The sequence below is a fragment of the Trifolium pratense genome, linkage group LG3 (assembly GCF_020283565.1).
Source record: "Trifolium pratense cultivar HEN17-A07 linkage group LG3, ARS_RC_1.1, whole genome shotgun sequence".
In the NCBI taxonomy this organism is placed as follows: Eukaryota; Viridiplantae; Streptophyta; class Magnoliopsida; order Fabales; family Fabaceae; genus Trifolium; species Trifolium pratense.
The window spans coordinates 43455486-43477499 of record NC_060061.1 but is presented as its reverse complement, the minus strand read 5'-3'; the positions used below and the strand labels follow the sequence as shown (position 1 = coordinate 43477499).

Below are 22014 nucleotides of genomic sequence, written 5' to 3'. Positions count from 1 at the left end.
ACTGATGTTGTGCTAAGTACTGTCACATCTGTAGTACCTGATATTATGTGGGATCAAAGTGTTCCAGATACCTGTTAGAGGGAATCTCCTCTATAGGTTCAGAAGAATGCCATCAAACATCTCAAAGTAAGACAAGGGGTTGGAACATTAGAAGAATTTTTTGAGATGTAAAATATGCACGTCCCTGCATGTGTGGATGATTTGATATTGAAGGTTGATCAACTACTGATGGTTGATTCTCCTGTGTCCCCTTGCAAGAGTTATGGACTACTATGGTATCTTCAGACCATAGTTCAGGATGAAACCGATGGGATTGAGATTGATGTCAGAATTAATGTTGAAACATCTTCTACAACATCTGCTCCTTCAGCCAAGGAAGCTGGTTCTACTCAGGGTGGAGTACAAGGTCAAGCAACTGACCTAATCTGGAATGACCTTTTTGTAAGAATAACTGTCATGAGTGGATGTTATCTGTTGGTGCCATATATGTGCAGAAGAATGATGTCAGATCTAATGTCCTACCTTGTGTGAGAAGGTGTTTTGAAAAAACCTGGATGATCTGCATTGATGGTACTCTATTGGGAGCTTCTTGAAGGATGTCTATGCACAATGAGTTCTTTTGAATGGTGATTTATGAATCAATGTAATTGGGTTCCAAAATCAGAAGCTGGTGTCCCAAATGATGTTGTAACATCATATTTATTGATGGCTGTTCTGTGGAAGGTGCTTGAGACTTTGCATGGGAGTGCTCAAGCTGTGTGGTCAGAAGACGTGTTTCTGACTATGTGAATCAGAATGTGGAGGTTCTGATCTTGTTTTAATAGTATGCTCTAGCAATGCATGACTATTTATTCCACTAGTATCAACAACTACTAGTGAATGTAAGGGCAGAAGAATATTGTCAAATACTGAGGTTTGATAATTGTCTTTGGTTTTCTTCTGTTGCATGTCACTCTAGAAAAGGGTTGATAATCAGGATCTTAGTCAAGCTTTTAAGCAAACTAAGATGTTTTGGACTTTGTGAGTGACTTTACACCTTGTATGCATGACATCCTGCCTATTCAAAAGGTCATGATACATAGTGTGGTTCTGCTAGGACATTGATCAGATGTGTCCTTGTTAACTGAAGAGGTCAGAATGCTTGAATGTATTCTCAAGAAGTGAGAATATCTACTCAGAATTGACTCTACTGAAGGAGTTGGTGTTGCCCTTCAACATGAAAGCATGAAGTCTTTCACATGTTTTCATTTAGTGCTCGAGTTTTCATCTTCAGCTGGAGCCCTGATTATCTATGACAGGTAGAGTCATGTGTTTTTCTGTGGATTGCATTGGTACATATATATTGTCTAGAGTGTTGTACAAGCTTCTGGAGATCTTTGCCTCATATGAGAATATGATGTCAGACAACATGTTGTGACATTATGAAATTATTAACAAGGCATGGTTGATTCTAGTCATGTAAAGCTGAATAATTATATCAGTTATTCACATATCTCTCGAGTCGTTAAATGGTTGAGTCTGGGAGAATTTATTTTTCTCTACAGTTTTTTTTGGAATGACTTTCCAGGAGTCTTCATTATTGAGAGATGTCACAAATGTGATATTCAGATGTCTTGGTATGTGTCACTAAGTCTAAGTGAAAGAAGAACACTTAGAATCAAGTGGAAGACAGTATGTTTGAAGATGTGTTGATCAATGCAAGTAAAAGAAGACAACGTCTGACTGAATGTTAGAACATTATTCGAGACATGTTTCCTGTAAGATCAACAAGGAAGTGAAATGGACAGTGTGATCAACCACGTGTCAAAAGGGAATGCATAAAAGGTCTGTGAATACTTTGAATCCATCTGAAACTACTTCTATATTGCTTGGTGAACAAAATGTGCATCATCTAGGAAACCTATTTCTAAATCCATTATCCAGGTTAATCTTATCTCTCAAAAGGTCCTAGAAAAGTCTATCTATGTTTGTTGATGATGTTAATAAACCTACCAAACTCGTTTTGATAACCTCATTGATTTAGTTGTTACCCCTAATGTTGAATCAAATGTTGTTACATCTGTTAAAGGTTTTTGTCAGTTCAAATGTTGTGAGTAGTGTTGAAAAATCTGTGAGATCTGCCTTTGAAATTGGAATTCTAGATAAACCAAGATCTCTTAAAACCATAGGTCAGTCTAGTATGAATGTTGTGGTTGTTGATGACATTTTTTTTAATTCTTTCATGTGTCATCTTTCAAAGTTGTTGATTCTGTCACTTTGTTTTTTTTTTTTGACCAAATTCTGTCACTTTGTTATCCCCCACTAAAATTGTGGTTGTGTCCCCCAAAGAAACCTCACCTGAGTCTGATGTCACATTAGATGTTGAAACATCTTGTACCAACCTGATAGTGTTGTTGAAACCTGTTCTACAATTCCCCAAACTGATGTTAATATGGCTCTGAGAGTCTTAAACCAGATGGTGGTTTGGAGTATTGAAGTTTAGACTGTAGTGGAAGAAACTGATCTTGATGATCTTCCATGAGACTAAGCTATTGCTCAAAGTATGACTGAAAGAGAACTGGTCATGCTATGACTGTTTGTGTGGATGTGCATTCTGTTGAGAAGTACTATATGTGTTCAGATGTGTTGTAATCAGATGTGATAATGCTCAGATATGTGATACTTAAATGTGATTACTACTACTATGTGTGATAGTTTCAGATCTGCTTCTGAAACCTCTAGCTTTATGTTCTCATGAAATATGTTATGCTATGATGTCATCCATGATGTCTACACATCCTGATCTGATTTTTGAGAATTTATTTTTCTCTGATGTGTGAGAATTCATTTTCCTCTGTATATGGGAGTTTATTTCTCCCTTTGTGCTTTAAAGGAGAAAGAAGCTATGAGAAGTATTACTAGCTCCAGACATTATTATCTCTGCTGGTGTGAATGTTGTTGATTCCACAAACACAATTATAGATGTTCTTGTTGCTGATGTATCTCAGACAAAAGATGCTATTGGTTCTGTTGTTGATAAATCAAAACAAACTGTTCCTGAAAAGGATGTTGTGACAGACGTTGACACATCTGTGGACCAACCTAAGGCTGATGTTACTATTGTCCAGAAACCCGTTCAAGAAACTGCTGTGGTGAAAGATGTTGGGACATCTGTTGACCAATCTGACTCATCTGATGAAGAAACAGGGTCTGATGAAGAGAATTCTACTGAGGTTGAAGAAGGGTCTCTCAGTCTAAAGAAAGGCATCAAACTGTGCCACTTAATGAAGAAGTGGTTGAAGAACATGTATGAGGTTATTGTGCTTGCTAGTAAGAAGAGATAGAGTCTGAACAGAAAGGAAGCACCTTCAAGTAACTCTGAGTATAATGTTGAGGAGGATGTACCAGACATCACACCCTCTGCCTGAAAGAAAAAGTCTGGTGGGAAAATGATCCCTCAGAATGTGCCTGTTGCTCCCTGTGACAATGTTTCCTTTCATCGTGCTTCCTTTGCACAAAGATGGGATCATGTGTACAAGGGGAGTTTCTGTTAGATGGATGCTGCGTGCCCTGATTGGAAGACCACGTGCTTTGATACCATGCTGGAAGAACCTGTGCTAGAAGCTGTGCTACCATATGTTGCAACATCTTTGCTAACATGTGACATATTTTGTGATTGCTCATATTCGCTCTGATACCACGCTAGATAAATATGTTGAAACATCTTTGCTAACATGTGCTATGTGTTGTGCTATTATGTGTTGAAACATCTTTGTTGTCAATGCTCTGATACCATACCGGAGGAACCTGTGCTATCTGATGTGCTACTAGATGGTGAAACATCTTGGTCATCATGTTGAAAATTTTGTGCTGATGAAGTGTGATATGTTTTATGTTATTTGATGATGACTCCACTGCTGATTTATATCTGATGAGGTATGTATCCCATGGTGTTGTCTTCGTTTGTAGTAGCTCTGTGCACTATGTTCCTGGATATATCTACTATTGTACTCTTTGATTAATGCATGAAGACCCTATTTTGTCTAAACTTCTGACTAAAAAGGGAAGTAGTTTAGTAGTTGGTAGGCATGATATGATTTGCTGCTAATGTCTGTTGTGCTACCTGATGTTGACACATATGCATGCTCTTTTAGTGGTTGGATGTGTTCTACTATATGATGTGGTATCTGATGCTTGGACATCTGCTAATCTGAGTGGTGTAGTATTGAATCTGCGTTGCTGTATGCTTATGTGCTGATATGGATGATAAAATTGAGGGGGAGTAAGAATTGTTTTCTGATGATCATTCTGATAAGCATGTGTCAATGTATTTGGAGGGAGTAAAATTAATTTTTGCTCTGATTCTGATTTTGAGGGGAAGTAGCATAATGCAGTAAGTAGTTACTATTCTGTTGTGCAAAGCTCTATTTGTTTGCTCCGGATGATGTCCTGCCATATGTTGGAACATCCTGAATGCATGAGAACTTATTTTTCTCCGCTATGTGAGAATTTACTCTTCCCAACTGCTACTTTGTGGTTTGCTTAAGGAGTTGTGATCTGTGATGTGTTTTGTGTGCGGTAGTAGTATGTGATGTATGATATCTGATGATTATATGATGTGGAGCATAATGTTGAGGACATTTGCCTTTTCTGTTGGTACATGATGTAATACTTCTGCTATTTCAAGACTATGGATTGCTAGATACTAATATATGGATCTGTTATGCTCTGATATTCTGCACTATGGATTTCTGTGATGTTCATTACTATTGCTCTTAATGCACGAAGTTTTTGTTTGGCATATTTTATGGCTAAAAAGGGGGAGTAGTATGTTTGTCTGCTACTTTACAATGTTGTATCTGATGTTGTGACATGCTAGTCTAGCCTGTCTATGAAGAAGTAGTAGTGTGTGTTGTGACATGCATGAATTCAAGGGGAGTAAGAACCATTTTTTTCTGATGGCCTGATGAGATGCATGAGCTGATGTATTCAGGGGGAGCAAAAGTAAAGTTTCTCTGATCTGATATTAAGGGGGAGTAATGCAATATCAAGTTCTCTGCCTATGTGTGCTTAATGTATGGATGTTATGATGCGCTACAAAATGTTGAAACATCTTGATGCTGATGTGGGAATTTATTTTTCCCAAGTGTGCTTGTGAGAGTTTATTTCTCTCTACTGAAGGATGAAGCTAAGTTGGTTATGATTCCGCTGCTGTGTATGCCTCTGATGGTTTATGGTAAAGTTTATTTCTTTACCCTGTGCGTTATTTTCATTTGAGGAATTCTTTTGAAAGTAACATAGAAGATGTTCTACCTTCCTTCATATTTGTGTGCTCACGTTGACTTGAAGGATTGTATGGTTTTTAAATCTCTCTATGCTAATTAATGGGCTGAAGTTGTTTTAGCCAAAAATTGCCAAAGGGGGAGATTGTTGGATATTTGTGTGTTGGCCTCATTTTGCTAAAACAAATATACAAGCAAGATGTTGGACCAAATGTTTCAACATGTTGGGTACAAAAGATGTTGGACCAAATGTTGTAACATGTTTGGGTACGACAGTCAGATTGCCCAAATCTCGCGCATTTATTACACGTATCTGCTATATATGGAAATCCACTCTACAAACGTGTATATCAAGATTTGATCTGATCAAGACGTTATCAGTGAAGATATGTTCTTATCAAGACTTAATGGAATGATTCAACACATTGTTTATTTCCTAAAGAGGATCAACTATTTTAGGAAAGTTTTTATTAAGGTCTGATTTGCTTAGCTGGACGTGACTCAAAGACCAGCTGTGTTCTGAAGCTTATCTTGGAAGATCAGGAGCGTGCTAGCTCTGTCTATATAAAGAAGACTCAAGACCATGATTTTACGAACCGAAACCATTGTTCATCAAAGATGTAGTCTTTAGGGTTTCGTGTCTTTAAGCCACTCTCTAGGAGAGTTGGTGTAAGTGAACCACTCGGGTTGTGAGATGGTCACTATGTCCTCACTCAGAAACCTTTAGGTAATGAGTAGAGTATTTAATATCTCTGAAGCTTTTAAGCAAGGAGATAGTGTTTGTGAGCCTCTCACGTATTGATTTAATACTTGAGTAGGACTGTGTTTTATTGAGTTGTAATGTTTTAAGGTTACTCCTAAGCTTTGAAGTACGGAGTTAACTGTGTGTGATTTACTCGAAGCTTTTAAGCAAGAGTAAAATATGTCACGGTGATTGTCGCCACATTTTATTCAACATTATATGAACAACACAGGTTGTGTTGGCTGTGTGGAAGTGAGATGGGATCTCATGTCTAGGAGTTCCTAGGCAGAAGTTGCATGAGTAGTGTCGAGGTCATAAGGCGTAAACCTAGGATTTGCTGGAGGTCTTAGTGTAAGACGTAAACCGAGGGTTTGCTGGAGGTCTTAGTGTAAGACGTAAATTCAAAGGGTTTGCTGGAGGTCTTAGTGACTAGATCTATTAGTGGATTTCCTTCCTGGATTGGTATCCCCCAGAGTAGGCAGGTTGGCTGAACTGGGTTAACAATTTCCTGTGCAGTTTATTTACTTGTTGATTTTATTATGTTTAGTAAGATGTTACAACATTAAGTATGACATTCTCTTTAAATTGAATGTTGGAACATCTGATAAAACATTATTTCTCAGTATCCGTTTTAATGTTATATGCCTTGCCGTGTTATTCATGTCAGACCAGATGTCTCGACATTCTATACAACATCTGGTTCTGCTATACCAGAATTTCAATTGGTATCAGAGCAGGCATCCTGTTCTGTTTTCTGGATGAGATCTTAGGGAAGATACTTTCTGGTTATGGGCAAGTAAGGAATACTGAAAATTTGTTTGAACTTGGAGAAGTTCACATTGATTGAATGGTCCCTAGAAGTGAAGGATGGACTATTCATGATAGGGTGTGTATTAGACCTATCTTTTGTTGGTCAGGCGTGTAGATCTTGTGATGAGTTGCTGTATGGTTTGATTTATTTTCAAACATGTGTTATTGTAGTGTGCCTGAGGTTTGTTGAGGAGTTTTGTGGTTTGAATTCCGCTGCATATATATCTGATGGAAAACTCCTGGTGGTTTTGTTTGTTGAGGATGCACTACTCTGTTCTATGATGTAAGCCCTGGTGTGGTGATGCTCGAGGAGAGTTTTGTTAGAGATGACAAAGATACTTGGGGGTGATCTTAAGTCCACTCATAAAGGCACTCATGTATGAGTTTGTTGAAAAGGGATCTGAAGAAAGTTATGAGCAATTTATTTTTGCTTCCAAAAGCTAACCTCCATTGGCTTTGATAAAGGATTTCTTGGTGTGTTCCGTTAAAAGGGAACTGATGTCTTACCAGATGTTGGAACATCTGACGGAACATCTGACGAGCAGATTCTGCAGAATCTTGTTGGATGACAGTAGGGCATGGCAGATGCTTGGGTGCTAAACAAATGTGTGTGTTGGTTACATATGTTTGGAACCTTCTCCTGACCTGGAAGAGGAGGCATCTGTGTCTGAGATAGTTTCTACGCTAGAAACATGTCTTAGATAAGTTTGTTGGGACACAATCAACATATGGTTGACCTCTTGGGTTAGTTCATCCAAGTAAGTGGTAGTTAAAGTTGTGCGCAGTGTTGATGTGTTATATGATGTTTTAACCATGCATGTTATATTCTTGTGATAATATCTAGTTGTATGAATGCATGATTAAACAAGGAGGATTTATTTTTTTTGGGACCAAAGGATTATGGTTCTCTGGTATTTTTGGTGAAGTTAATTCTTTACCTTGTGCGTTAAAGATATCTTTTGAATTAAGATTGATGAAGTTTTTACTTCCCTTCAAGATATGTGTTTGTGTTGAAGAGAAAGGAAGTATACGTTGCATCCCTCTCTCCATTGTCTGGTGCACACTAATCAAGGGAAATCCATCTGATGTATTTAATGCTTCCACTAAGGTCACAAGTGAGTTTGTTGATCTGTCTCTGAAAATGATGTTGCGTCGAATGTTGGTACATCTTTGGCACCTAAGACTGATGTTGCGTCGAATGTTACAACATTAAGTATGACATTCTCTTTAAATTGAATGTTGGAACATCTGATAAAACATTATTTCTCAGTATCCGTTTTAATGTTATATGCCTTGCCGTGTTATTCATGTCAGACCAGATGTCTCGACATTCTATACAACATCTGGTTCTGCTATACCAGAATTTCAAGTCAACATTAGCTCTTGGCTATCTAATCGGAGATAGGGAGGAGAGTGGTATTGTTGAATCAAAGGGGGATGACCATGGAGACCTTGTGGGTTATGTTTCATTTGTGGCTGAAGAAGTGCAAAACCTTGAGAAGATCTTCAAGGAGGCAATTGAAAGCAACATGTGATCAGACTTGGTAACTTGTGAGACTGCTGGAGGTAGTTGGATACAAGGGGAGTTTGATGTTGCAGCTTGTGGAACCGCCTAAATCAAGGTTGGTTTGGAACCATGCAATACTTCGAGAGGACGGAAGGCATTCCGGGGGTCGAAGGGTGGTGAAGCTTATTGAGCTATCTAAAATGCCGATGGTAGTGGGGAACAAGCGCTTCTTCAGGGAGGTATAAACTTGATCACTCCGGAGTCTGAAGAGGGTGCGGTGAATCTTGTGGGTGCTACAAAACATCCTATGGTAGTGAGAGGCAAGATCTTCATGATGGCGGAAGGCATTCCAAGGGATGAAGGGAAGTTACAACTTGTGTGAAGCAAGTGGAGGATGGTACCTATGTCAAGGTTCAAGTGGGACTTGGACTTTGTCGGTGATCTTGAATGAGAGAGTTCAAGGAGGATGGAGAGCAGCGCGGTGGTTGATGACCATCGATTTAAAGGCAATGTGGATAATTGTTGGGTATGCCTTGAAACCTCGTTTACAAAAAGTCAGAGTTTTTTCAAGTTTTGAAGCTGCAGGCTCATGGGTACAGAGTGAGCCTATGAGCAGGACCTCACTGCCTGCTGCGCAAGTTTTGTTGATTTTTTGGGAAAAAAAATCTTTTCTTGGAGGACACTCTGACTTTGATTTTTTTTATTTTAAAAACAGATTTGTTACTAATTTTTAGGCATATATTTTCCTATAAATAGGGAGTGTTTTATTCATTGAAAAATTGAGAGAGAGAGAGAGAGAGAGAGAGAGAGAGAGAGAGAGCAACTTAAGAGAGTAGAGATATAGGGAATCAATTAGGATTTGCCACAGACACAAGGTTAGGGTTTTAGAGAGAAATAAGTGGGGTTGACTCTTGGTATAACTCTAGGGTTGGGTAAAGGGAATTGATTACACCTTGGAAAACACTTATCAAATTGAGTGTCTTGGCCACAGGAAGAGATTCAGGATTTGGGTAGAATTAGGATTAATTCTTGTAACTCAATTGGAACTCTGTAAAGTTACTTATTTGATATAGTGGAACGGAGTGGCTACTCTCTCCCCCAGACTAGGTCATTGTTGGACCGAACTGGGTAAACAAATTATCGTGTTCTTTCTTCTCCTTTATCTTTTTTTATCGGTTGTTATTATTATTGTTTATTCCTCTTGTTATTTGGTTGTCGTTCTATTGCTCCACACGTTAAGTTCTTTTATTGTTGTGATTTTAGACGAATTCACAACAACATCTGATTTTTTTTTTTGTACAACATCTGATGTGTAGATTGGTGTTATGGACTGATGAATTTGTGGGTTAAATGTGAAAACGGTCCCTGCAATTACAGCTTGTTTTGATTTTAGCCCCTGCAAAAAAAAAAAAGTTTGATTTTAGTCCCTGCAAAATACCAAAACTTTTAAAAAGGTCTTTGAGGTGAATTTTTGGCTGACATGTTAAGTAGTTGATGATTTGGCATATGCTGACTATGATTTTTTATGACGTGGAATCAACATGTCATTTTCATTTAAGATTAATCTGTCGAAGTCTCGAGCTTTTTACTCTGGAGGTATCCCTCAGGCCAAGATCAACAAACTTACCTCCATATCTGGCATCAGGAGCACTAGTTCCCTCGACAATTACCTAGGCTTTCCTATTCTCAAAGGGAGAGCCAAGAGAAGTGATTTTCACTTTATTATTGATAAAATGCAATTTCGGCTTGCTTCTTGGAAGAACAGACTGCTTAACAAACCGGGTCGTTTGGCACTAGCATCTTCCGTCCTTACCTCTATTCCCACCTACTACATGCAAATTGCTTGGCTTCCTCAAAGCATTTGTGATAGCATAGACCAAACTACTCGTACTTTCATATGGAGAGACTCCAACAATAAAGGAATTCACTTGGTGGGGTGGAATAAAATTGCTCGTCCTAAGCAGTATGGTGGTTTGGGTATTCGACCAGCAAGGGAAGCTAATATATCTCTTTTGGGGAAACTGGTGTGGGACATGGTTCATCATTCAAAAAAGCTTTGGGTTGATATTCTCTCCAGTAAATATGTTGATGGGCCTTCTATTTTCCTCGCTAGCAACTCTTCTAGCGGTTCTCCAACTTGGTCTTCTATAATTCAGGCTAAAAATATCCTAAAAGATGGTTACACCTGGCGTGCTGGTTCAGGATCCTCCTCTTTTTGGTTCAGCCACTGGACCAAATTCGGCCGTCTTGGGACTATTGTTCCTTATATTGATATTCATGACCTTCAGCTCTCGGTTAGGGACGTGCTTTCCTCAGGCAACCCCCACACCCAAATCCTCTATACTCAACTCCCCCCAATGATTTTTGACACCATCAACAACAGTCACTTGAAGTTCAATGCTTCCATTGAAGACACCTTCATTTGGACCAACAACAAAAATGGCTCTTACACTACCAAAAGCGGTTATGACTGGCTTCTCTCACTACGAGACCCAAGAATAACCTCTAACCCCTCGCATTCCTGGACTTGGATCTGGAAGCTCCATCTTCCTGAAAAGATCAAATTTTTCTTTTGGTTAGCTTGCCACAACTCTGTGCCCACTCTCTCCTTGCTTAACCACCGCAAGATGAACCCCTCTGCTTCTTGTGTTCGATGTGGCCTCCAAGATGAAACTTTCCTTCATTGCATCCGAGGCTGTGAGTTCTCTCGTAGCCTTTGGCACTATATTGGGTTTACCAACCCAGATTTCTTCTGTAACATGGACGTTTATGATTGGATCAAGATGAGCGCCATCGGGACCCATTCTCTCATTTTCTCAGCAGGTGTCTGGTGGTCTTGGATACACCGCAATTTGATGAGCCTCAATAACGAAACTTGGTCCTTAAGCCGACTCTCCTTTAACATCAGGTCTATGGTTGAAACTTTCAAGAATTGCTTCACTATCACTTCTAATGGTGGTTCAGTTGATAGATTTATCAAGTGGAACAACAACAATTTCTCTTGTACCATTCTTAATGTTGACGGAAGCTGTCTCGGTTCCCCAGCTCGATCAGGTTTTGGTGGAATCATTAGAAACACTTTTGGTCATTATTTGGCAGGGTTTTCTGGTTACATTCAAGGGTCTTCTGATATCTTGTATGCTGAACTTTATGCTATCTACAAGGGCCTCTTGTTGGCCATAAACATGAGCATTAACGAACTTGTCTGCTATTCAGATTCTTTACAGTGTATTAACCTCATACAAGGTCCCCAAGTTAAGTTTCATATGTATGCAGTTTTAATCCAAGACATAAAGGATTTGATTTCCCAAAGTAATGTTTCCCTCTGTCACACTCTTAGAGAAGGTAATCAATGCGCAGATTTCTTCGCAAAATTAGGAGCCTCCTCGGATGCTGATTTCACTAACCATGACTGTCCTCCAGAAGGCGTTCAAGATCTGCTCAAGAACGATGCTTTAGGAATTTTATTCCAAAGAGACTAGTCTTTCTTTTTTGTCTTTTTTTTCTTTTCCCTTGTAGTCTTTAGCTTTCTTACCAAAAAACAAAATGGAAAATAATATGTCAGATTTATAAAAAAAAAAATTGAAAAATAAAATAGAATGTTAATATACTTACAAAAAAAAAGTTAATATATTATATTTAAAAAAAATTATCAAAATAGAACAAAAAAAATCACGCAAAGAAGAAAAACACAGAGTTTCGGTTCATCTTCTTCAAACCACAGCGGGGTTAATTTTATTTTGATGGTAAGGGGTTAATTGAAATTAAAAGGTAGGGTAAGAAAGAGTTTATGTTCATCTTCTTCAAATCGCAGAGTTCTTCTTCGTGAGTTCTTCTACTGTTTGTGTTTGTTCATCTTCCTCAATTTCGTTTTCATAATTTCGTATATTGTTTCGTGTAGGAATCAACGACTGCGATTGAATCTGGTCTTCGTGTACGGTTTTGTGTAGGAATCGACGGCTAAGATTGCTTCTTGAGTTCGTGCGATTTACAGTGAAAAAGGTAAGTATTTGACACCCACACACATGAAGCTTTTCTACAACAAAAACTGAAAAAGACGAACCACCTCTGCTACCACCTTTGCTACTCGACATCTTCTTTCTTCTTTGCGTAATTTGTCCTTCAATCGCAGTTTTAATTCAGAAACCCTAATTTTTGCCCCTTTTTTCTTTGCGTACCTCTTCTATGCGTTTTTCTTCTTTGCGTGATTTCTTTCTTCTATTTTGATAATTATATTTTTTTTAAAATCTAATATATTAACTTTTTTTTGTAAGTATATTAACTTTCTATTTCTATTTTTGAATTTTTTTTTTTATAAATCTGACATGTTATTTTTTATTTTTAAATCAAAATGACATGTTAATTCCAAGTCATAAAAAATCCTAGTCAGCATCTGTCAAATCATCAACTACTTGACATGTCAGCCAAAAATTCACCTCAAAGACCTTTTTAAAAGTTTTGGTATTTTGCAAGGACTAAAATCAAACTTTTTTTTTATAGTGACTAAAATCAAAACAAACCGTAATTGCGGGAACCGTTTTAATATTTAAGCCTAAATTATTTAATTAATTAGTAATTTTAACAATTCTTCTCACCACAAACATCAATTTATTTGGCCTGAAACAGAGTGAGTCAATTTATTTCTTGCGTGTTTTGTTTTCAGCTTTCCAAACAGAATATATGACTGAGATGTTCACCTTCATGTGACCACAAAGGCATACATTTTGGACATATACCTAATATACATCAACCAAACTTTTTTTTGTTTCCTTTCAAAATCATTTATCTTATTATTTTGTAATATTTTAGTCCTTTATCTTTTTTTTGTAACATTTTGGTGCTTTATCTGTTATTTATAACACTTTGGTCCTTTATCTTTTTTATTTATAACACTTTAGTCCCTTTTTTGTAACACTTTGATCCTTATCTTATTTATTTATAAAAAATAAAGGATCTAAATGTTACAAATAAAAAATAATAAAGGATCATAGTGTTACAAAAAAAAAAGATAAAGGACCAAAGTGTTACAAAAAATAAGATAAAAGACCTACAATGTAATTTTGCCTTTTTTTTATATGTACGAAGTTTTCACCATTGTTAATAATGATTAATTTCCGTTGGAGAATCTGTTGGGCACACGAGTGGGTTTTTCCCTCCCCTCCCAACCGAATTTTCTTTATATGTATGAGCCAGAAATCGAACTTCTAACCACATACCTAAGAGAACAAAGACTCTTGGACAAATTCATTGGTATCAACTAAACTTAACTAACATTTTTTTTTTTATTGCTTAAATAAAATACTAACAATCTTTTTAAAGTTATTATTGACACTAATGATATTTTTACAATATATAATTAACCGGTTCAATCTCATAATCATATAATATTACTGTCTAAATTGTGTAACTTTTTTTTAATCATCTAAATTTTGTATATTTTTTTAATCATCTAAATTGTGTATATAAAATTTTAGAAAATGTATAAGTATATTTTTTTAACCCTTTTCGGTCCGTTCTCAAGGAAAAGAAATCTGATAATTCAAAGTTCGGTTACAAGATAATTAAATTTTGGCTAAGAATTATATTTGTCGGAAATTGAATGCATATTCAATTTCAGCAACCGAGTAATCGAGTGAGTTTTGTGTCTTAGAATGGAACGGTCTCTATTTTTCAGCAACCGATGGCTATTTATACAAGTCTTGAAATTACAGTCTCGCTTAGCGAGAAACCCTTTCTTCACCGATAGGGTTGCTGACACGTGGACCACTAACTGCCTGATCTCGCTACAGCATGTTGAAGGCCTGAACTTCCTGCCAATTTCTCGCTGGGAGCTCGCTAAGCGATATTGATTTTCTGCAATATTTGACAGTTTGCTTCATTCCACAATCCATTACATCCAAATTTACCTACAAAAAGTGTAGGAATTAGATAGAAATAGCATAAGTTGATCATTTTACTAATAAAACAACTATTTACATAATAATGGGGAATTTGATATGAATTACTTGCAAAATAAGTTAAGAAATGCTTTAATTTTTATTTTTTTTAAGCTAAATTGGCTCATTCAAATTGGCACCCGAGAGAATGGAACGTGAGACCTTAAGGAGGAGCACACTCTCAGGTCTCAAGTCAATGCCACCAGATCAACCCAAATGCCTTAATTGAATATGTAATTTTATCATTTTTTGGCACTTATCATATTCCTTAATGCTTCACATAAATTTTACTACAAATGTTAAAATAAAGTGACATGATGAATAAATATATTAATTGATGTGTTTAAATTGGTTTTTGAAACCTCTAGTTTTTTACTTAATTTCAAGATCACAAAATTCAATCAGTTGAATGGTCTTTTTCTATATGAAAGGTAACAAATAATTATCCTTTGAACGCTCTAAAAGTTGCATGCTCTGTTATTTTATTTTTTTGGTACATTGCATGTTATGTTAATAATTATTAATTAACTACTAGCAGTAAGAATTTTATCATCCTTTTCGTGATTTAATTGATGTTATTGGCATTTGGTTTTGAATAACACTAAAAGATTGCGGCTAAGTGGACATGATTGACAGGCCCTTGCAAATGTTATTTTCCTCACGCAAAGTCCAAAACATGATTTTAAGAAAATCTTTGTCATGAAATTATTACAATGAGTTTCAATTTTAAACAAAAACTATTCTTGAGTAAAAACTTAAACTAATGAAACAATGGAGATTGATTCAGTTGATAAGGCGATAAAGAGTTGGCTCATATATTGATGGTGTTTTTTTTAAGAAGCTAAATTAGCTCACCGAAATTGGCGCCAGAGAGAATCGAACCTCAGACATCAAGAGGAGCACACTCCCAGGCCCAAAGTCAATACCAATGCACCAACTCAAGTGAGTTGCATATAGTTGATGGTTGATAGCTTATAGCTGAAAAGTAAAATTAAAGTATTATTATAAGTTGTTGTTAGTGGATAGTTATTATATTTTGTTTAAAAAATAATAATAAATGAAAATAATAAGGGTAAAAATGGAATAAAATGTAAAAAAACGATAAGCTCATACGATACTTGAAATCTGTTTGGTTTAGCTTATTTTTGAGCTTATGCAAACAACTTATGCAATATAAATTAGGTTTTATACTATTTTATAAGTTCGACACTAATGAAAATTGTATTTTTATAAGCTATTTTATCATAAACTACCTTCACAAACTTATAATAATACATAAAAATTGCATAAATTATTTGCATAAGCTCATAAATAAGCTAATTCAAACGGGCCCATAGTATCTTGAAAAACGCTATAAGCTAATTAGATATGCTTGTTACCAAATACGTCATTTCTTATCAAACAAACTTTTAAACTAGTCCAATAATTATAAGTTAGCTTATTAGACTTACCAAACATGCCCTTAAAATTTGTCTGGACTCTCAACAAACCAAAAATCTAATAAAAAAGAAAAACCAAGTCATCCATTTATAAATTGTCTTATATGCTGTCATTTTGGTTTAAATCCAAAGTTGTCGAGTTAATAGTTTTTATATAAAATTCTATTGTAAATTCTCAATGAATTTGGTGGTTTTCCATAACTTGATGTTAGAGTATACCTCCCCAAATCTAAGTCCATTGCTATGAAAAAGGTATAAAAAAATCAGTGTCGTATGTCTCTTGAAGACATTGGTTAACATGATCAATACATTTTTGGTGCTATCAATAATTGAATGAGCTTAAGACATTGTTTGTACTTCTTTATATAGAATAGGAAAAAATGACTTCGAATATTTATTGAAAAAGTGTAACACAGTAATGCATCATGAACTTAGCCACCAACAGAGACAGTTTAACAAGTACAAAAGTATAAAACCAAACAACTTACAACGAAAAACTATGGCATATCATTACAGAACTCAAAAATTATTGAGTAAATCTTTTGTATTAGACAGATATTATGTACCATCCTATTCAACTTTTTAAGTTATATCAGTGTATGTTTGGTATCACAGCGAGTATGCTAAAATGCATCATGATTTTGCAGAAGCTACAGATGTAGCTTTTGGAAAATCATGGTGTATCACCGTGGTTCCGACGTGATACCAAATATAGGCTCAGTATATCACTGCAGCTAATTGAGATTACTACTCAATTAAATCTTCAACAATGATGAATTCAAAAAAAAAAAAACTTCAACAATGATAAACATGGGGAAAAAGACAATAATAGGAAATGAAAGCAGCCAAAACAAGCAAAATTCATTTTCATATATATATACCACATAAATATAAAGTGGTCCTAATACCATACAACAACATAACATTATTAAACTTCTACATGCAACTCTTCTTATAACTAATTCCATGGTTTAAGAGGCATCATTTTGTAGTTAACAGGAGAACTTAGATTCTCTCTTATACAACAAACAAACAAAATTCCCCAAACCAAAATTACCTAATTAGAAAAAAACAAAATCTATAACATAACAAGATTAGTTTCTAGATGACAGATTTGGATTAGACGCAGTAACTGCATTTTGGCCGTCCATCTGAATCGACCACCAAGATCAATTAACTATGTCAAACATCTCAACAGCCTCAACGGCCGAGTTTGCTTGCTTACACGGCGTGTTGTAGTAACTGCAGCAAATCCGGATCCATCCTAGATAACATAATCGGACCACGAAGTATGGTCCATAGTAAAGCTAGGAGCCTTATCCAACATGATAGGATTATCTTTTCCACCAATCAACTTAGCTGGATTACCAACAGCAGTAGTTCTTGGTGGAACATCTTTCAAAACAACAGAACCAGCACCAATTTTAGCACCATCACCAATCTTAATATTCCCTAAAATACATGTTCCTGCACCAATCAAAACACCATCACCAATCTTTGGATGTCTATCACCACAATTTTTACCTGTTCCACCTAATGTAACATTATGCAAAATTGCAACATTATTACCAATAACAGCAGTTTCACCAACAACAACTCCTGTTGCATGATCCAACAAAATCCCTCTACCAATCTTAGCACCAGGATGAATATCAACAGCAAAAACTTCAGATACTCTATTTTGAATCAAAAGTGCTAAAACTTTTCTCCCTTGTAACCATAATTTATGAGCTACCCTATGAGCTTGAATAGCTAAAAAGCCTTTGAAATTCAATAAACAATGAGCATAACTTATACAAGCAGGGTCTCTTTCTTTCACTGCTTTCAAATCATCTTTCATAGCACTTATAATATCTTCATCATTATTCAAAATACTCATGAAAAGTTCAAAAAGGGTTGTGCTAGAAAGACTCAAATTACTCAAATGAATTGAAAGTTGATTACATAAAGCACTTTCTAATGATTTGTGAGATAAAATTGAGCTGAAATAATAGCTAGATAAAATTGGTTCTTTATCTAAATCTAACCTTGCTTCTTCTTGAATCTTCAACCACAAATCAACCTCAACATCATCAAAAACACCAACACCAACATCATTTTCAACATCATTCTTAACATCATCATTAACTTGAAGATGTTGAAAATCATCTACAATGGTTTTTGTTTGTAAGGTTTTTTCATGATTCATTGAAATGGGTACAGAGGAAACATGATCAGAAAAAGTGGGTCGACAGAATTTGGCAAAGTTGAATGAACAATCATCAGGTTGATGATGAGAAACGTTTGGTTTACGAGAAATAGGAGGGGATGAAGAATCAATACAAGTAGCCATGGAAGAACAAGAAGAAGAAAAAGGATGAATTGGGATTAAAGGTTGAAACTTTAGGGGAAGAAGAAAAATGGGTTTGAATTGAATTGGATTTTGAGTGAAAGGAGAAGTCTTATATAAAGATGAAGTGAGGGTGCGACCTAGAACATGAACAATCATGGAAAATTAGGAAAATTTTCTCGGGAAAATTAAAATTAATTTTTGGAATAGGGTTTGAGAATAAAAAAATAATAAAAAGGAAATAAATAAAAAGGAAAAATAGAAAGGAAAAGAGAAAGATGAATTTTTGGTTATGAATGTGATTCGTGTACCGAAAGGAAGGGATAGTGTCCTGGTCTTAAGGAGACCACACATGACACTAGGATAGGTAGAAAGACAGCTTAATTAAAGATATTTTTAGTTTTAGATCGATTACTTAAAGAAAAAAATGTCTGAATAGGTTCTTTAAAGAAAAAAATGTCTGAATAGGTCCCTTAAAGACATATTTGTTAATCAGTTTGGTCCTATTCGGACATTTTTTTAGGGACCTAACTGATTAACGGAGATGTATTTAAGGGACCTATTCAGACATTTTTTTCTTTAAGGGATCTATTCGGGCTTTTTTTTCTTTAAGGGACCAATCTGAAACCAAAAATGTCTTTAAGGGACCATTTTACTAATTAAGCCTATAAAGACAAAACAAACCACATAGAAACGAAATTTTTTGACTTTCATCATCGGTTTAATCCGGTTCGAATATCAATTATAGTATTAAGTGTTTTCGGCATTCTTCCGATCATAGTTACTTCAATTTAACACAGCTATTGCGTTCATAAAATAACTAATTTAAACCATCTGATTAGAAATGAATGGCTGAGATCTCATATTGTAAAATATTATTAAAATTTCGTTAATGCTTTTTGAACCGTTGAAATAGAGATGGATAGTTGAGATTTACTATTGCCACAAATTGAGGTCCTATGAAGGACATCTTAGTACTTTTGCAATATTGCAAATGGTGTAAAAAATAGAGTCTGTTTGCCTTTTTTTCTTTTTGTTTTTAAAGTCTAAAAAGGCAATTATTGTGAGAATAACTTTTTGAAACAATGTTTCATAAAACAAATCGGATATGGAATCGACTAGAGAATAAATAAATACTTTTGACTTATAATCAAGTTGTTTTAAATAAATTTCACTCAAGAAAAAAAAAATTGTTTTAAATAAATTGAATTAGAATAACATTCTGATCCTTGAAAATTTAGAATAAGATTGTGATCCTTGAGAGAAAAAAAATTGTGATCATTTTAAGAGGTGCCAATGATTAAGAGTTAGTACTAGCCTACTAGGGTTTAGTAGAATTTGCGGGACATATATGACCCCTTAATATATAAGATTATCTCTTTGAAATTTTTAACTGCATATTTATTATTTCTTACCAATGTGCATTTAATTGTGTTACATTTTTTTGTGTAATTTATAACAAATAATTTAATAAAAATATTAATTAATAGTTTTCTTAAATGATAAACTTAAAAAATATATATTGTCAACAAATTTAATACCACAATTTTTATTTTATTTTTTAAAATTTTTTATGATTTACTAAAAGAGTTTACTCATTAATTAACGTATTATTTATAAGCAAAAATAAATAAATCAATTAATTATGTAAAAAATTAAATTTTTGCCTCCTCACAATGTTAAATAATTAATATAAAGATTATTTTGGAATAATGACGATTAATGTGAATCTATATTTGTTTGAATTAATATATTTTATAGATACAAAATTTTCACATTATTTTTTGTTTTTACCACTAGTATCCGACTTACTGAATCATTTAATCTGTTTGAAAATCAGTTCTTCACAATATTAAAATTATTAAATCAGAGACGCAACAACTAAAATTGGAACCTTGTCTATTTGTCCTGAACTATTATCATGCCATTCATTTGATAGAAAAAAAGTGATTTGGATTACGAGCAATCAGTGCTTCGTGTAGTCGATTACAGTCATCTCATCAAGACCTTGAACAGTTCCAATTTAATATTAAATTAGGATCCTTCATTTTCGATCATACGGTTATAAAGTTGTTTATAAGGTATTGGTTTGGGACCTGGGAGTGTTCTCCTCTTGGGGTCTGAGGTTCGATTCTCCTTGGTGTCAATTTGGGTGGGCTAATTTAGCTTTTAAAAAAAAAAAGTTATTTATAAAATTGTTAATTGCGTAAGCCATTGCATAACCCAGCGGTCCGGAAAATAGAGAGGAGAATTCGTTGTTTGCAAAGTGGCTAATCATTTGATGGAAGTGATTGTGACTTGGCACAGTGAATCTCTATGTGATGTAATGCATTACACACAAAGTCAAGGAATCTTGAATTTCAACGGCGGCTATTTTTTATTATTTCATTTTGAATACTCCCTCCGTCCCGTTTTATAAAGTTAATTTAACTAAATAATACTATTCATCTCATTTTGTTTTTTATCTTTTGTATGTGGGTTTTTAAATGTATATATATGTTGTCTTATAAATTGTATTTTTAAATTTATTTGAAAATTAAAAAATTAGTTTCTTGAATACGATTTTTTTTAACATGTACTCTTTTTGTTGTGAATAGCATGTCGAAGTTCTAACTTTGTATAGTAATGAATTTTCTGCTTCTCTATAATACATTAGTCATGAATTAAATGTGTGACCACTTAAGAGTTTGAATACCTAACCACTTGAATTAATTGTTGAGAATTATTATTAGGCATTGCTAACAAATGCTTTTGTTAATGAGCTAAAATTTGAAATTGCTTTGAATAGAAAAAATGAAATGGTTTCTTTGATGGATCTGGTGCAGCTGATGATGGTGAAGATGAACGGTATCTGCAAGAATGTTAGCACTTCAACACTCAAGTCAGTAATAGCTCGAGATAAGTGTGTATGAAATGAGTGAAATATGTGTACATGGTCGAGTGCATGTGCATGTATATATAGGAGATGAGATGATGAATAATCGTTTCATGGATCCCACTGTGTGGGTGGAATGAGTCATGAATATCTTGTGATAGGGATCATTTATCTGATATGGGCAGTGCATCATAAGAATACGGTAAACCTTGAGAGGGGTAATTTATCTGTTGTGTGTAATGTGTCATGAGGGCAAAGCGCCTTAGCTTGGATAACTGAGAGCACCGTTGGACTTTATGATGCAAATGAGTTGCCAACTTTAATTTGTAGGTCTTGGTTCAATCTAGAACATAAATAAATCTAAAATTATATATTGAAAACGCTAAAATTTGAGGTATTAATTGCACAAGTTTTATAAAATATTTCTAAATTTGAATTTTTGGAGTTACTTGTTAATCTTTACTATATTATTACATGGAAAATGCTAAGTAGTACATTTGAGGCACTAGTTAAGAAAATAAAAATTATAAAAACATGTTAGAATTTATATAGTAGAACTCTTAAAAGAACCAATATAGTGGAACAAGTAGTAAATACTTGAACCTCTTAACTATTTAATCATAAGTTCGATCGTCAATCGACTGTTACTGCAAAGAGATTCATCCACACTGTTGCGTAGGAATGATGGCTTTGGTTTAAAAAGAAAAACTCTTAAAATATAAAACTGTATAGTTTTTAATATAAAACTTATTTCTTTCTTGGGTAACTATTATATTGTTACTCTGCGTCATAGAATATGTCACCCCTTATCCACTTTCCACACTATCATATTTAATTTCCTTTACATTTTTTATTATCATAGATTAGTTTTCTTCTGTTTTTTTATTTTATACTATTCAATTAATGTGTTATAGACAAGACAATATACTCATATCTGCATGTATCTTCCGTTCTGCTCCGATTTTGATAGAAAAAATTCAAATTAATTGAATTTACGTACGTACGAGTTTAAGTTTTTTTTTTATATTTCAAAAGACGAAATTGATATCCGCTCAAATCCGCCCCACTTATATCTAACTATATTTTATCTTTTTTAAATCATAAACTTTTAAACA

The 22014-nt window shown here is 34.7% G+C and overlaps 1 protein-coding gene across 1 annotated transcript; it reads right to left on the bottom strand.

The window, feature by feature from the left end:
• Positions 1 to 16531: 16531 nt before the first annotated feature.
• On the bottom strand, positions 16532 to 18376 carry LOC123912941 (serine acetyltransferase 1, chloroplastic-like). The gene has a single exon (XM_045963534.1). It carries the CDS (start codon positions 18181 to 18183, stop codon positions 16960 to 16962), a length of 1224 nt encoding a protein of 407 aa, XP_045819490.1. The 5' UTR covers positions 18184 to 18376; the 3' UTR covers positions 16532 to 16959.
• Between the last annotated feature and the right edge of the window lie 3638 nt (positions 18377 to 22014).

Excerpts from the sequence above, each read along its gene's own strand:
- LOC123912941 (XM_045963534.1), bottom strand. The coding sequence starts at position 18,183 with ATGATTGTTCATGTTCTAGGTCGCACCCTCACTTCATCTTTATATAAG.